The 17,955-nt window shown below is 37.9% G+C and overlaps 1 protein-coding gene across 2 annotated transcripts in view; it reads right to left on the reverse strand.

The window, feature by feature from the left end:
- Positions 1 to 17,955, reverse strand: part of ZNF292 (zinc finger protein 292) — a 57,796-nt gene that overhangs the window by 14,692 nt on the left and 25,149 nt on the right. Inside the window, exons 2-5 of one of the 2 annotated variants that reach the window (XM_082306817.1) lie at positions 12,387 to 12,541; positions 11,772 to 11,850; positions 10,269 to 10,404; positions 1,105 to 1,307 (exon numbers count right to left, since the gene is read on the reverse strand). In XM_082306817.1, coding sequence (XP_082162943.1) covers positions 1,105 to 1,307; positions 10,269 to 10,404; positions 11,772 to 11,850; positions 12,387 to 12,541 — 573 coding nt within the window. Of the gene's footprint in view, positions 1 to 1,104; positions 1,308 to 4,861; positions 4,943 to 10,268; positions 10,405 to 11,771; positions 11,851 to 12,386; positions 12,542 to 17,955 lie in introns of those variants that run through there. The other variant, XM_082306818.1, reaches the window with a different exon arrangement.

The raw sequence follows: 17,955 nt of genomic DNA on the forward strand, positions 1-17,955 counted from the left end.
TATGTTATGGCATCCTAAGAAACAAGGCTACCCCATTCCTTTTGTCCACGGGATTCATGGTTCATTCCCTGACTGAGCCCATTCTGCTTTGGGAACGCAGTGGGGCTGAGTAACGAAGGAAGCACGTTTGCAGGGTCATAAATTCCAAGTTCCATTGAGAGTCTTCAGGAAACAAGGATGAGATTGCACAGCCCTGCCACAGCTCCTCCTGAGCCTCTTCTGGCAGGGCCTACAGCAGCCAGAGCTGGGAGGGTAAGACCGATCTGATCCTACTGAGCATTGGAAGAACATGCCCAGTGAGAAGCTGTCATCTTAGAATTCAGTCTATATCTAGGGTAGGAAACTTTTCCAACTCTAATCACTGTGTGGTTGCATCCCTTTAAGATCAATTTCAATATGCTTAGCACTTATTATTAACATAAAAAGATGACAGAGACAAAAAGACAGCAGAAAGATGCAGACAGTCAAGAAAACTGACAACTGCAGTTAGTTTTCCTTTAAGAAGGAAAAAAGCTCAGATAAAACTTTGGGGTGGGGTGAGAAATGAAGATGTCACCTGAAAGAATGCAGAAGACCAAACCTGTCATGTCTTCTTTAACTTTTGCATTTAAATAAGAATGATTTTATATTTCAAACCAGATCAAATATCTGATTTCACCTTCAATTTCACCTGGACATTTGGGTCAAAAAAGGTTACATTCATTTTCTGAACTGAAATAGCATCTAAAGGACCCCATTCTATGTACTAGGTACTACACAAAAAGCTATAGTTAAAATAGTAAGAGTGGGAAAACCATTATCTTCACCTTACAAACAAGATCCGAGGCAGAGTTTTAAAATACTTCATGCAAAATCAAACAAAGTTGTGGCAGAGCCAGAAAATGCCTACTAGCGACCTAATATTACACTTCCACAAGTGTTTTAACTGTGTCATTACTAGTCAGTTTAAAAGTGACTTAAATGAAAAGAAAAAACAAAATACCAAAAATATCTTAGATCATATTTTAAAAGAAAAACCTCTTCTACAGAAAAACAGCCTATGATTAATGACTTCATTATCATTAAAGAAATAAGTCTAAAAAGAGTTCTTCATTTTTTACTTACTTCTTCCATTAGCTTTTCATTTGGTGATCCTGAACAAAGACAGACCAGGTAGGTTTGCTTGAAATTGCCTTTTGCACTGATTTCTGGATGGTCAGAGCACAGTTTTGCCAGGGCAGTAGCTTGTGTTAATTGCTTTGTTTTCATTAGGTGCTTAATACGCATATCCAGCAGGACGGGGCCTTCAAACACTAAAAATTCATTCACTTCAAAGAAAAACAAGCCAAAATATTACATACACGTTTCACAGCAGGTTACAGAGTTAACAGATGGCATTTACTCATTCATGGTTAAACCCTAAAATTTATACAAATCAAAAAAAGGTACAAAAGGTACGAAGCATAGACAAGAAAAAGCGTCTTTTGAGAACTGTACTTGTTCATTATAAGGATTCCCTGCTACAGGAGATCTTTTTATCTACCTGCAGGTTTTAATTCATTCTAATTTCTTGGCAAAACAGCTGCACACAAAACAGATTTAGAAAGCATATAAATATAAAAATATTTAGATATCATTAAATTATAGTTCTACAGTCAGACAAATGACACAAAACCACTTCTCACATCCTTCTTTATGTGTTTGTGCTATGCCTTTGCTAATAGTTGCCTTGTAAAGACCTTGCTACAGAAGGATAAGTGTGACAACTGTAGAAGCATCTGAAGTTCTTTGTATCAGCGTTGAATATTTTGTATTACACATCCATACAATGCAGTCAAATTCCTTTAAGAGCTTTTCAGTCAAATAGGTTTCCTACAAAAAAGAGGCTTGTCTTGTATACACTTGACTGCATATAGTTTAAAACTCAAAGACACAGGAATGATTGTATTTTATTCAACTATATTCTGTAGATATGCTGCTACCAGAGTTGAAACTCTACTGTCTACACTAACAACTCAACTCTAAGTACTTCAGTGGAAGGTGTAAGAATCCTACAAAAAAGGGGAGCACAGGGTAATGTTTCTACTCTTAGGTATACATCTCAGGTCTCATCCAGATCTTCAAGATCAAAATTACTTCAGCTTTGAAGCATGAGGTTTAGTACTACCTCGAAAATATTTACAGTTAGTTATTAAAACTAGATAGACACAGAGATAATCAATTTTGGTTAATCCTTTTGACACCAACCCCTCCCTGAGACAACTGTTTCCACAAGCTAGTTACAGACTGCATGAAAAGTCTTTTTGGCTTTCAATTACCCACATCTTAATTTCATGACATACTCCCTCATCTTTTAAAAACAACAGAATTTTCTACGTTTTTTGTTTCCATTCTTTCCTGAAAAACAGCAGATGCATGATATTCTTTCAATGTTAGGGTAAAATCTTGATCTTTTCTGGATGAGATTTTTTCCAGCTTTTGAGTATTTTCATCACCCCTTCCTGAAACATTCTGGGCATTTGCAGCACTCACTCTCTGACACATATTAGTAGAAACATTCATTACATTCCTCTTAATTTACTCGCCTTGAATTTTATTTGAATCATGCTTCCCATTCACCTAATTTATATTTTCTTGACTTTCAAAGTCCTGTTTGGTCTTGATGAAATAATTTCAACATCTGCAAAATTAATTACCTCTCTAGTATTTGGAGTGCTAGTATACCCAATATGAGGTTTACTGAAAGAAAAAAAGATCATCTCACTTTATTATTTGCTTCCTCCCATCCTAGTTAGTTTTTGATTTATGACTGTCTTTCATTTTATCTCATGATTTCTCCTTCTTCTAGCTTCTTATACAGGATATTACTAAGAGCCCATCTTGCAATCGAAATTAGGTCAACCGTTTTCTTTTTTATTGTTTTAGTGCACAGCATGTTAAGGCAGAAAATACTGCCTTTTGCAGAAATCAGGCCTGTTAGACCCCATTGTTATCGTTCATGCATTTTCAGATTTATGGTTGAATTATCATTTCAATCAACTTATTAGGTATTTGTTCAGGATCCTTGTACGCTATTGCAAATGATCAGCAACGGCTCACTGATGTCTAAGAATATTCAGTCAAATACGAGTTCTTTCTTCCTCTCTCCATGTCAATGAAGATATGACCGGATTTTTATTCATGTAGGAACAAAGGAAAACTAGAGCATGCTAACAAACAATTGGTAGATGGTAACCATTTCTATGTTTATTAGAGGACACTTGCCTTTTCAGCAGCAGAATAAGTGTTCCTTTAATGTCATTACCAATGCCTTATAAAAAACATTCATAACTCTTGTCAACCCACAAATGACCCAGTGATTAATTACATTCAATAGTTTTAGCCTTGCTCTTCCTCCTACCAGCTACCAGTAATCCTTTCACCTACAGTGCTTACTCCCAGCTAGTCTGCCTGGAATAACATTGGAACATTTTACCTTATTTCTGTAACAAGATACAGGAAGACCTTAGACTTTAAGCTATATTGGTAACCCAAGACATTTCACCGTGATTTATTATTATAATTACTGCATTTAATATTTTAGAGACTGTGCTCTATCTGCTAGTCCTCAGTAATCCCCTTCCTTTAGTGTTTACTGCTTCAGCCAGCCTACCTTGCATAAGCATCAGAACATTTTCTGTTATCTTCTCAACAAGATATAGGGAGACCTCGGGGCTAAAGCTACATATTAGTAAGCCTTTATTCTAATCCATTGCAGTTAACACTTGAAAGCTCATTCAAAACAGAAGTTTTAATTATATTTGTTTCGTAACTGAACTAAGTATGACATTTTGAGACAAAAAACAGTGCCGAAGTTGCAGAAGAAAGTCTATGGCGGGGAAAAGTCTTAAGGTTAAGACTTTTTTTTTTTTTTAAACATTTTATAAACATATTTTATAGTGCCATGTCTATTTCAAAAGTTGTTCTAGACAAAGTGTTAGTTTACTATAACAAATATAACTTCATAAAAAATGCTTTGAGGCACAAGTGCTTTTTCAGCACAAGTTAGTTAACCCCTATGAGCACAAAACCTTGAAGTATTTAATGAGAATGATATGGTTTATCAATAGCATGATGCTTGGAAGAATTATTAAATGACATTTTTGTGCAATGTTCCACCATTCATTAAAATTTACAAACTTATCTTTGTGCAAGGCATGTGCAGAATTCATATAAAATTACAGAACTAACATGAGAGAAAAAAAAGACAAGCAGATGACACCTGACAGATGGTACTAACTCTGGCAAATAAACTTGGAGATACTGGAATCTAACTTTTTAGACGCAGTTTCCCCGTTATTCCCTCGAATCCCATAGCTGGAGTCTCAGGTCATACTACCAAGTGATTCCATGTCAAGTCCACAAGAACTACTATGAACTTTTATTACAGATAATGCTTATACCATACACGAATTAAAAAAGAGAGAAGATAATCCAGAGATTAGTAGCACACAAGAGCATGAATAAGCCATGAGCACAGTTCTGTAGTACTAAGTTCTCTATGGTGGACAGTCCACATGTATGTCACGTTTTGGCTGACTGGAGGACTTGTAGAGCACAAAGCAAAGAATTTTTGCCTTACTGATAGCACTCAATCCTACTAACTCTACCCTTTGCCAATTCTTGGGTAGGTTTAGATTAACCTACCACAGACCTTTTTTTCTTCTCAACCTCGCTCTGGCCAAGGAGGATGAAGGCAGGAGGTGAATGTACATGTGGACTATCCATCTCAAAGAACTTCAGTTACTAGTCAGTAACCTCTTTAGTCATCTTCAAGTGTTAGTCCACATGTGCATTCACACTGTGGGTGACTCTGAACTGTACTCGATACTTTCATATTTACCTGGAGCAGGGTCTCAGAATCCTTCATGCAAACAACATCTCAGCACAATTCTGCTGAATGCAGCACCAATCCTGGATGCTTCTACGATGGCATATTGTCTGGTGAAAGGGTAAAAGAAGTTCCAGGTGGCTGCTTTGAATACACCTAGGATGCAAACACTTTTTTTTTTTTTTTTTTTTTTTTTTTTAAAAAAAAAGTGAGGCTGCTGGTATCATTTGACTTCTGGCAGCGGATGCTCTGATTACTGAAAATAGTTCCATGCTGGCTGTTGAAATTCTAACCTGCCTGTTATCCACCTTGATAATCTCTGAATAGTGATGTTTGTATCCTTGAATCTCTTTTCAGTGGGACATACTTCAGAAGTCTGCCTACTACATTTAAACTTATGAAAAATTCAAGAACTTAGTTCTTGACATCCAGGTTTAAGTCTCTAAGAATAATCACAATCAGATTAAAAAAGCAGCAGCAGCCTGGCTTTTTGTAGGGCTATTTCAGATCCTTTTCCTCTAGACAGTTCCTCCACTCACCCTCAGTGCCAGCTGAGGGGATACCAATGACAGCTTTGAAGGATTTCACCATCACTACAAGAAAATGACAACCTTGAGGATGGAAAAACAGGTTCATGCTGAAGAGCACAAGCCACACTGACAGAAACTGAAGGTGGAAGTGCAGTAGTAGTGTGTTTTACCATTGCATAGGCTATCACATAACCCAAACCACTTAGTATACTTCAACTTTCAGTCTTCGGTATGCTAAGCAATAAGGCTGACCAGATTAGCCACACAACTTCAAGATACATAAATTCTGGTTGTCATGAATTCAGATCAGCTTCAATTCAAGATTAAATCAGTCCTGATCTCAAATTAAGCTATCTGGTAGCTCAGGAGGAGGACAATAAGACAAAAGACCCACTATCATGTGAAGAATTAAGACTATCTTACTAAGGTTTTCTTCCCTAACCAATCAATGAAGCAGAGAAACATGGAAAATTCCTCTCTCCAAATACAAGCGGTTCTTGTTCATCACATGCAATCTCAAGAAAAAAGTAGCCATGCAGCTGAAACCTGAAGTAGTAGTAGGTCCAGTCAACATGCAAATACAATGTCTGATACCAATATGAAAACAGATGCCAAGTGCTAAAGCAAGTGAACCATTTACTTTCAGACTAGTCAGTGATCACAGCTAATACTGCCATCTTGAATTTAATGATGTGGATAAGATATTTTATTTTCATGTCTAGGGTATCTTTCCAAATTTCTTTCTGCTTTGGTACTGAGACTAGTTGTTCCCACTATTTGAGGTCAATGGAAACTGGTTGAGCAGAACTCCACAGCAAAGAATGTTACCAATGTGCTCATAAGGGATCTCTGAAATATTATTCGATAAGATTGGTACTTTGCTATCCTCGTGACCTGATGGGATCATATAACTTTGGATGATATCTTAAGTCTAAAATGTCCACAATGCTACACAGACAAAACTCAAAATTTGGTAGACATTCTTTAAAGACACAGGACACAGGTTTAGGTGGAAAAAGAAGAAAATTCACATGAACAAGCAAGTAGTTTACAGCTCCTGAGCATACTTTTAAGAGATACTACTATTGAGGACCCAGGATTCGAATCAAGAACTTGCAGGCCTAGTCGCATAATTGTTGTGGGTCCTGTTGGATAAGGACAGAGGCAAGGGACAGAAGCAAGAAACAATAAGATATGCAGAACTGGGGGAAGGATCTCTCTTTTCGGCACTGAACTACTCTGAGGGAGTGGAAGATTGCCTGGGCATTCTTCAAATGAATGTAGATTGATTCATGACACAATACCAAACAGATTCAGGAAACTCAAAAGGAGTTTCTCTCAGGAAATCTCTCAGATGGCAACTATGAGTATTGTTATCAACTCCAGATGTCCACTTAGGGGGCCCACAAACAACATCCAAAGACCCTGCTGACAATTCAGCTTCTGCAAATAAATTCTCTTTGGAGTCACCAGTCAAGAACAAGAAAAAAATATATTCCTCAGCTCGTTAGGAATCCAAATTCCCATTTCCAGGCTAGTCCTCCATACAAAACAGACTAGCATTATGGGAACAAGCACAGCCCCAAAAGACAATACTGATGTTCCACTCGCAGGGGGAGAGAGATAAACTTTCTTCAGAAACAACTCAAGTAGGGTATCAGCATTACGATAGTTCCCAAGAGGAGATTCTCTTTTATTTGGTGACATCTATTGCACAGAATCTGGTAACGTAAGCCAGGTTTCCCAGCATTTGCGGTCAGAGATGGGCTAAAAATCCAAGGCAATGCCAATGTTTGTCACCTAAGAAGGTGACAAATCAAGTGGCTGGAAAATATTGCCAGTGTGAAAAGACTTCATGTGCACACACACACACACACAAATCTGTATGTACTGTACGTATGTAGTTCCTGCAGTACAGTTCAAGACAGATTTTACTATTTTATATCATAGTACTGTATGAACATCTTGTAGTAATGCAGTAATACCCATCAGCATCAAAGAAATCAGTGACAGGCATGCTGTTCTTGTCACTGCTTCAAACAACTGGGTATCCATCCTCTACTTTTTTTGAGCTCCTTGGTGCATGAATCCTTACAGACACACATTCATCAGAAAACTGAGCTGTGCCCAAGGCAGTCAGGAGTAAAGCAATTACTTAATGACATGACACTCCGAGAACAGTCTCCCTAACATCTTAGGAGGTGAGTACTTCCTGCTCACATTTAGGTGGAACCCCTGCAACAGTCCATTCCCAAAACTAGGAGTGCAAGAGAATGGTCCAGTTCAGACAAGCCTGCATTTGCTTGACTGTCGTCAGAACAAACCAGCTGTGCTGTGTGGTCAGAGAAAATAAACTTGTCTCTCACACTATGTCCTGAGTGTGTACAATTTAAAAATAGAGGAATTCAAAAGGATCTGACTCTGAGAAGAAAAAAACACCTAGTTGTGCTTCCTACAGGAGGTGCAAAGAGGCAAACTGACCTTTACGAGTCAACAACAGAGGCCTTCAAGAAGAGGTAATCACTGACCTAAAACTCAGCAGATTAACAAGGTGACTACTTAAATACTTGCGAACTTCTGAAATAGTAAATGGCGAAAGCAACATTAAGATCAAAACCAAGATCCTGTAAGCGAAGTTTACAAATATTCCAAAGACTGTTATACTGGAGTTAAGGTTGAAGGCTGCTGAGAGACAGCTGTCCATTGAAAGAGGGTAAGTGGTAGCCAGTGGGAGTGCTGGATTACAGACAAGAAAGCCAGCTCTCTGAGCAATGGAGTTTTGGTATTACTAAAATATCCTTCAAATTAGCAAGAAGATGACACAAAACAATGCAGTATTACAGAGGATGCCAATAGCTAGAGAACACCTTCTCAACTGAGTAACAAAAATATGGATATGTAGCATAACAATCTTGCCACCGATACAAGTAACTGTAAGAGCAGTCAGTCAGTCAAGTCCAAGGCAGAAGCATCCTTGAGTAAACAACATTCAGGAGTAAAAGGAATCCTGAAATGTCCGTAAAAAACTTCGCAGTAAAACACTGATAAAATCAATAGTCATCAAAACCAGATTCATGAGGGAATTCTTAAAAAAAACCCTCAAATATAAGGCAAGTAAAATATTAATCAAACCTCTCTCTTAGAAGTACCTTACTGTTAAGAGGAATAAAAGGTGGTTGATATGAAGCTAGTAAAAGAGTACTCTGGGGACTCTGAGAACTGCATACCAATCCAAAATCTGTATTAGAAGCATAATAAATTATTACAAGAAGCGGCAAAATGCAAATCTTGGGGAAGAGTAAGCACAACTTTTGTAAAAAAAATAACAAATCACACTATACATTTACTGGACTTATCTGAGGGAGCTGTGATAATGTGAATAAAGGAGATCCAATTAATTTTCTAAAAGCATTAAAAGAAGTCCTTCAAAACCCCTAAAGATACCAACCTATTTTGGTAGTAAAATGATGATCCTTATATGGATAAATTATCAATTAAAAGAAAAAATAAAACAAACAAACAAACAAACAAACTCTCAGTGGGTTCCCTGAGGATCTGTACCAGGACCTCTGCTGGAAAATATTTGGAAAAGGGGGGTAGAGAACAAGGTGACAAAACATGCTGATAAAAGCAGGGTAGCAAAAACATGCCAACAGTAAAAGACTGAAGAGGACTGCGCTCCATAACGTGGCATAGCAGACAAAACTAAAATGTTGATAAAAATCCCAAACTGACTTTCACTAGGAAATGCAATCCTAACTGCACCTACAGAAAAATAGGCTGTGTGTTAGGGGAAAATCCTAACACTGAAATAGGTACTACTCCTCAAGAAAAAAATCAGGACTAAACCAGACAGTTTTAAGAAAATGTTAGTTCAATGCTCAGTCAAGAAGCAAGTCTAACGTTAGGAAATATTACGAAAGGAATGCAGAATGAAGCAGAAAACCAGTACATCTACATGTTGACTGCTGAATAAACCTTTGGTCGCCCATATAAGGAATGGGACAGTAAAGCTAAAAGATGGTATGGAATAGACACTACAGAAGAGACAAGATGGGATATGACAGCGGCCTAACGAATCATGTCTTACGATGCATTCATTACAAGATGTGAGAATAGTTTACTTTTTAATAAATAGAGAATATCACATGAAATAAGCAGGCATCAGGCTAAAAGGAGACAGACAGTAAGAGGGACTACTTTACTTGACATGAGAACTGTGTAACTCTGCCACAGACACTTAGGTGTGACAGTTCATACAGATTTTAAAACCAATTAGACAAAGAATCAAAAAAACTTATTAACACAAGAATCAAAAAAGACTTATTAACACAAGGATACCACTTCTGAATTGCAAATCATTAACAATGGAAACAATACATCAGGAAAATATCATTGTAAGCGTCTGCTGATCATATACTCTTTCCTATGCAACTGCTGTTAGCCATTCTCAGAACTCTGGTCTAAATGAGTCTTCGGTAATGGCCCTCTTCGCATTTCATAACGGAGTAAATGCCATTCTCATTAAAAAAAAAAAAAGTAATTTTTATTTTTTGTTTTATGCCAAATAATTTTTATATACCAGTACTGAACTTACCCCATCATAAAACAGCCTGTATGTAATCTCCCTTCACATGGCTTATGAAGAAAATGGCAAGAGATCTCCAGGTATGATTATGTTTTATGCAAAATACCAACATTAAATTCTTTGTATACTCCTAGGAACACACTGTCTTAATAATTCAAACAATGCTACAAGTATATTTATTTATATAGCTTATAAATTATCACATAAACTATATTCAACAAAAGGCTTCCATATATCATAATATTTCAATGTATTATAAAAATAAGGCATATTTTATCCCAACCATCGTTTTAAATTTTACCTTTATCTGGATCCAACTGTTCCTGGGAAAGAATTCCACACAACACTGGGTTCTTCCACACTCCCTTCTCTTGTGTAAGTGTAGTTAAAATGTGCAGTTCCCGGCTGCCATTTTCCATCAGGTTTTTATGAGCCACCTGAAGAATATATTTTACAAAACAAAGTATTGTTAAAAAAAGATATTAAGAATATGTCTTTTATACTCCTTTATACCTTATGTCAAAAAAAAAAAAACCTTATCAGATAAAGAGTTAAATGCATAACAAAACAATCTTAATATTCAGCCTATATAAGTTTTACTTCTGCCTCCGTTGCCTACGATTTTGGCTGAGGAACCAAAACAATTGAGTGCCCCAAACTCACCTTGAGATCTATTAACAGGGCTACTTCTTAAATTTCTGAAACTAAATTTTGAAATAGACTTCCCTTTTAAAAATGGATGAGCAAATTCTTTGGTCCACCTATTGGTCTGGCATCAGCTGCCTAAACTCTTATTCTTTTCAACTCTTCAGCAGCAAAATCTTTACACGGTGGAGACACTGAAAAAAATATTTTTGTAAAGGCGAACGATTTAAGCTGTAAGACCTCACTGCATGGTTCTATGCAAATACGATGAAGGCAGGCTGGAGTCTTAAAATCAATTAAAATAGTTTCTACTGCATTTAGATACTAGGATAAATTCTGGAAGCAGATGTATGCTTGGGAGCAAACTAAAGACCTGCAAAAATCTGTGGCTTTAGCAATGCACAACTAACACTGGTCCCTAAAAAAAATAAAAGGGCTCATCTCCATTTTTCTGTTACTTTTCTACCTGCTCTGATGGCTGTGAAACCTCCTGGCACCAAACGCACCTCTTCAGAATTGATTTACATCAGGCAGTTGCTAGTCAAAATTCACTCTAAAAATCAGCCTTGCATCTTCCTATGCCATTTAGGCTGAGAATCCTGAGGTAACTGTATCTGGTCTTTTTCACTATTATTCCTTCCTCCTCCCTAACCCCCACTTTTTTTTTTTTTTTTAACTGTAGGAAGGACCTCCCACTACATAAATACTGAGGAGCTGAACTTGTTTCAACACCCTCCTTTAAAGCAGAGCTCTAATCCTTAACCAGCTGGTGCCCTGTGGGAGATCTAACAATCCTGCAGTATTGACAGATCTTTCATTCATAAGTAGTCTCAAATGTACAACCATAAATAGTAAAGAATGACTTGTATATTATTTCATTTCTAACAGTGTTAATAGACAAATATCTTTTAAAACATGAGCGTTCTTTCAAGTATCTGAAAACACTTTTTTTTTCTCTGCAGCTGCTACATGAACTATGACAGACAAATGATATGACTGACAGCAATTACTGCAGAGTACATAGGATTTCCAGCTGAAGGCCTCGATCTTTATCAGCCACCAGGAAACAAGTCTTCAGACATGCTACATACTTAATATCCTTAGGTTTCCAAACCATTCTTAAAAGCTATTAAGTCTTCATTTCATGAATCAAACTCACCTGTACAAAAGCCTGAAATTCTTCCCATTTATTTTCAGGTAAATCAAGAGGCAGACACAGTAGAAGTTCAATACAGCTTCTGGAAGTCAAATGGGAATATTATACATTTTAAAAGCCAAAAGTTGCCTTGAATAATCAACAATTCTTTATTCTAGTATCCAAATAGTTATTTGTTTGAAATGCCAAAGTCACAAAACAGTTTGCTTTCTTTGAATATACAAAGAAAATGTGGTCATGGCTACTCTTGCAGAAACTGTAAGAGCAAACTCTCTAAAAGACACCGACTTTAAAAAAAATTGGATTTATCATTGAAGTCCAACCCTGTAACAGCCTGTGTAAATTGATGCACTTTCAGATTGCATGCAGATCAATAGTAGTGAAGTGTTTCAGGCCAGGGATGTTGGCTTGTCCTAGATCAGGAGTCCTTCTCAAGACTGCCCCGTTTCCAACAACCAAAGATATTCTCTCTTGCATACAGCATTCACCATGAGGAAGGAAGGTGCTTCACAACCTGTTTAGAATTTCTATAGATTGTGATCTGGATTGGGAAAGCATTTAGGCAGTGAAAAGTTAATACCATACAGGTTGGTTTTAGTAAATGAAAAACATACTCACAGTGCTAAACGTTCAAGCACAAAGGCTACATTTTCACACTCAGAGGTAAGATAAGGTCGTGCTTTAACATAACTTCGGATAGCCACTGTATACACCTCTAACAGGGGCAGAGGGTCTTCCGATGTTTTCCACTTTTCTGCATACTCCAGCAAAGTCTGTTTAGGAAAAGGAAAAAATAACCCCAAAATTCAGGAACAAATATAAATTTTTAGTTTTATACTCCTCACTAGTAGACTATCCTTAATGATGACGTCTCCTTAATAGGAACTACACGTTCTCAAAGCATGCCTTTTTTCCTTAAAATTTATTGTTTCATTAACAACTGGAACTTAAATTCCACACACGATCATGCTCTGATCATATAAAAATGTTATGAGTGACACTTTCTCCCTATTGTATCACCATACAATTCATTTTACATTCATATTTTCCAAATACACAAGTCTGGAGAGCGTATCTGGGAACACAGATGCTTTCCCCCCCCCCCCCCCCCCCCCCCCCAGAAATTCACAGTTAAGGGAATGAAAACTCATTTTTTAAACATTTACCTCTACAGTTCAGCTTCTACAGCAAGTAAATTTGAAAGTATTAGCCTTTATTTTAACTCCTCTACTTTCAGGAACAGTTTTACATTTCCTCTCTCTTGCCACCTTGCCAATACAGGTATCCTGAGGATATAGGTTTTTACATGGTCCTGAAAGGAATATGAACTATGCATTTTAAAGACAGCAAAAACTCATTAGTCAAAAAGCTGTCTTCCTATTTGCCACATGAATACCTACAAACAGTGATTTCGAAATAAAACTCAGGAGAGTGATGGAATAACCACCACCACCCAAAGCAGAAAAGGCTTCCATTCATTTTATTTAGGGCCAGGGGACTCAGACACACATTAAGGTGGAGTAGCTAGTAAGGTTCTCATACCAGCATCCAAACCATGTCCCCTTAGATCTCTGCTCTCAAGCCTGAGGCAGCTTAACGGCTGAAGGTTTCAGCCTGTTGTATTAAGATGATCAATTTTGCTGTTTGGTTCTTGGGGTTATAACAGGCAGAAAGCTCAAAGTAACAGATAGCAATTTAGGTTGTCTGACACCCTGCTCAAAGCAGGGCCATTAGAATAAGTTGTTTGGAGTAATGTTCAATGGAGCTGCGAGTAACCTGAAGGACAGAGACTCCACAGCCTCTGTAGGCAACCTCCTTCTGTGTCTGACGACCATTTATTGTGATTCCTGCGCCCCCTCCCAGTACCTAGATGCAGTCCCATGGGTACTGAATAAAGGGATTAATCTCCCTCAACCTGCTGGCCACGCTCTCGATGGCACATCTGAGGGTGTAGCCGGCGCTCTGTCGCAAGGGCACGCTGCTGGCTGTTCAGGAGGAGCGCTGGGTTGATGTCCGCAGAGCTGCTCCCCAGCCTCTACTGGTGCGTGGGGCTACTCCCTCCCACACGCAGGGCTTTGTGCTCGCCTGAGCTGAACTACATGTCAGCCCATTCTCCCAGGCTGTTGAGGTCCCTCTCAATAGTCCCCCTGACCTCCTGACTGTTCCCATCAATTCAGTATCATCTGCAAATGTGCTGAGAAGGTACTCCGTCCCCTCATCCAGTTCGCTAATAAAGAAGTTAGAGAGTATTTGCTCCAGTGTCAAGCCTTGATAGGATGCCACAAGTGGCCAGCTGCCGTCTGCACTTTGTACTACTAAGCACAAGTCTTTGAGACCCATGGTTCAGCCACCTTGTTATATTGCCTGGGTAAGTGGACTATTTCATAGATTGTTTATAAGGATGCTATGGGCGACGAAGTCCAAGGCCTTGCTGATGTCAGGCAGAAAACCATCTGCCGCTATCCCCTCATCTGCAGAACCAGCTTCATCACAGAAGGAAATCAGGTTTGTCAGTGTGAAAGCATTGAACATAGCTCATATATTATACATAGCTCAATAAGGCCATTTAGCAAAAGTCACAGTTCCCCTTTTTATTAACATCAGCTGTAATTAAAACTATTTTGACAATATTGGTTCAGAGCCCTCCGGACAATAAAGCTCTTCTGCTACAGAATCCCCCACGTATCTGAACAAAAAACAAAACAAAGTAGTTCTCAACTCATTTTAACACACAAATACTAAAATTCTTTTTAATTTTTAATATGCAAATGTAGAAATCTTAACGAACTTGCTATGTCTGGGATATAATGCAGCTCAAACAATAAATGTGGATTTTGAGCAAGATGACTCTGGCTTTATGTATTAGAAAGTAAGAAAGCCAAACATTTAATTCTTCAGGAAAGGCAAGTCAGTCACATTAAACACAAGACAAAACAAAACTAGGTTTATTCCTGTCTTCAACTCTACTAAGTTTAGCGTAAGTTAAATTCAGCATTGCCCTGTCTGTGTTAGACATCTGTACTGAGTTAGTTAGTGGTACTATTAAGAACATACTTAAAATCCTCATATTTGGCAGTGTCCAAAATAAAACCTCTTGATAAAAAATGTCAACTATATTAACTGAATCAGAGAACTGTTTAATGTGGTTATTCACCATCACAATACTGCTGCCAGGTTATAGCACAGGCAAAACACGGACCAAAGGTATCCCAGTCAAGGACATAACAGGTAAGAAATACACAGGTTTTGGCAAACTGTTGCATTAAAACCTATTTTAGTTTTAAAGGAGGTCTTAATACACAGTCACCTTAAAAGAAGTTACATACTCAACCTTTCTGCTGCAGTAGAAGATGCTTCTGCAGCATCTAGTGCTCCCTACTGGAACCTTGAACCTGACTGGAATATTGTCTGTTTTACTGTAACACCCAATATGATGCTCTCCTAACAGCAGCAAAAAAGCACCACAGATTATGGCAGAGAAATCAAGGAAGAGTAAAATGCAGCAGAAGCATGAAAGAAGCAACAAAGGAAGAATGGATAAACAAGCTAACAACGTTAGCAAACATCTATTTCGGTACCATTTGGCAATTTTGATCAATGCAGTAGAATAATTAGATCAGAACAAAGGAGTCTGCTTCAAAGAATCTTGAAAGAAACTCGAGTAAAAAGTCTCCCTCTGCCCAAATACTCACATAATCAGATGTACTATGATTTCAGTTATTGATTTGTCATAGATGACATGTTTAAGGACGCTAGCGGTAAAATGGCAAAGCTGAAGAAAAAACAGCCTATGAAAGTATACTTTACATCCTTCACTCTTTGGGTCTTGAAGCAATATTTTGGGTGGAACAGGCAGTGAGTGGTTTCTTCCCCTCATCCACCTGACAGAAGTATCCACATTAAAAGAACAAATAGGACAAGCTTCAGGTTTACATGAATGCTGTAGACTTGCGGAAGAAACCCCTCTCCACTTAACTTGATGTTGTTTCTTGTTAAGAATACAGCTGAGCAATCAATGCAGCACCTTGCACAGTACAGTACTATAGAAAATTTAAAATAAAAAGCATACTTCTATAATCCTTTTTCCTTAAGGAATAGACTTCTCCTTCTTTTAAGTGATTTGGTACAACTTTTATTTTTGCACTGGAGAAAACAACACACAACTGCTTTTTGTTAAATGAATATTACAGCATAACCAATTTTCACTTGCTTAGAAGAAACAACTCTCCCTGCAAAGGGGAAATGTAAAAACAAGTTGCTGGTAACATTATGAATAAAAGACGGACAAGCATGGTAATAAAACATTCAGCATAGCTTACTGCTCATATGGATTCTTAAGTATGCTGGGAAAATTCTTTGTGTGAGCTTGGAATGCTACCTAGCTCAAACAGGGAGTCAGCTTCGTAATCGGAGTTAAAGCTAATGTTGTCACCATGAATTACTTTTCTTTCCTGACTAATTTGAAACAACATATTTCTTCTTTTAGATTAAATATTTAAAAAAAAACCCCACAAACCAAACAAGTGGTAGTTAACGTATCAGACCAAGGCAGTAACAGGTTGCACAAACTGCCATTTGGTTTTATCCAGCTGATTGTCCAAACTTGCTAGAGCTGGCCTGGCCATCATAAATTTGCCAAACAGCTTCTGCCAGTAAGATAAATTTATATTTAGGAAGTTGATATATGAAGTCATTAATCCTGTTTAATATCAGAAACACTAGGTTAACCTGTTAAAGACTTGATGCAAATCTCATTTTGAACGTGTGGCCCATCTACCTTTACTAGTGTCCTCTTCAGAAGTCTGCAACAGGATTAATGCAAGCTTAGGCAAGTGAAGGACATTTTAAAGTTGGCTACCAAGCCAGGACAACGTACCCTGAAAGTCTCAAAGTGTTGAGTTGAGCAGGAGAAGGAAGCAGGGGGATGTAACTAAGCAATTGGTCATCTGAGAAGTGTGACTGAAAAATTATCCAGAGGATACGCACCAGGCATTGCAAAGACTGACAGCAACACCTAGAACCTAAAGAAGAAACCAACTGCCCCCATAGAGAGAGACCAATCCATAAAGCAAGCCATGACAAGTGACCATGGAGACCTGTAACAAGCAGATCAGAAGATCACAAGTTTCACGGGGCAGGAAAGAGAGACCTTACAGGTAGTCAGCATCCTAAAAAGCCTCCAGCTAGGCAGTATCACCACCTGATCTGCACAAGGGAGGATACTGAAGATCACAGGCCCATCGTGACACAGCCCAGCTGGAAATCTCCCAGATAATTAGGAATTTTAGAGAAATATCATGGAGTCATTAACATCAGAAAATTGGATTGGGGAAGAACTACAAAAGCACTTGCAGAACCTATGAAGGCCCAACCAACACTACTCCAATCCACGTCCAGATTAATAAGGATAAATTGAAGCAAATAAAATTTAATTTTGAAAATATGAAGTTTAGTAGTAGTTAACCAAAAGCAAAATAAAAGTATATATAATCAACACATGGGAAAATTCCCCAAATCCACCACCTAACAAAAAACATTTGGTACTTTGGTGAGCTGTTACTACCAATATTGTCCTTTGAAAGTGGCGCGTACAGATGCAAACACACTGCATAAAGCAAGCAGAGAAGTTTGCACTATAACATAGTGGCACTAAATTCAGCATTAAATAGTGCTATTTTTATCTCGTATATATAGATCAGTCACTTCCAAGCCTTTACATGAACTATATTAAGCACTTACGCCCACCACGCCCTTCAAAAGTATTCATCAGTATGACAGATTTCCTTGTCTGGATGTCCCCAGACTATACAGCACTGCCACTGTACAAAGAAAATCAAATTCATTCTGCTTTGCTTAATGAATCATTGTTGTGCTCTGCTTACAACCATAAAAAGAAAGAATTTTACCCCCAGCCCTGGGCCTCATTAAGTTATTTATCTCCCTAGTCAGGACATGCTTGTTAATCAAGCCAAGTACTGTATTCAGAGCACAGCAGCAAAGTTTTGTTCCTCTGTGAGACCGAAACGGGCATTTTATTTCAGCAGCAGCTTACACAGTCAAGAATGCTCAAAAAAAGTGGAATCATTTCAATTTGTACAATAAAAATCAATAAGTATTATACCTGTGATTTAAACTGTGGAAAATATTTAGCCATGGGTAATATTCAAACAATACATTTTATCTTTTT

The sequence above is a fragment of the Platalea leucorodia genome (genome assembly GCF_965183815.1).
Source record: "Platalea leucorodia genome assembly, chromosome: 3".
Classification (NCBI taxonomy): Eukaryota; Metazoa; Chordata; class Aves; order Pelecaniformes; family Threskiornithidae; genus Platalea; species Platalea leucorodia.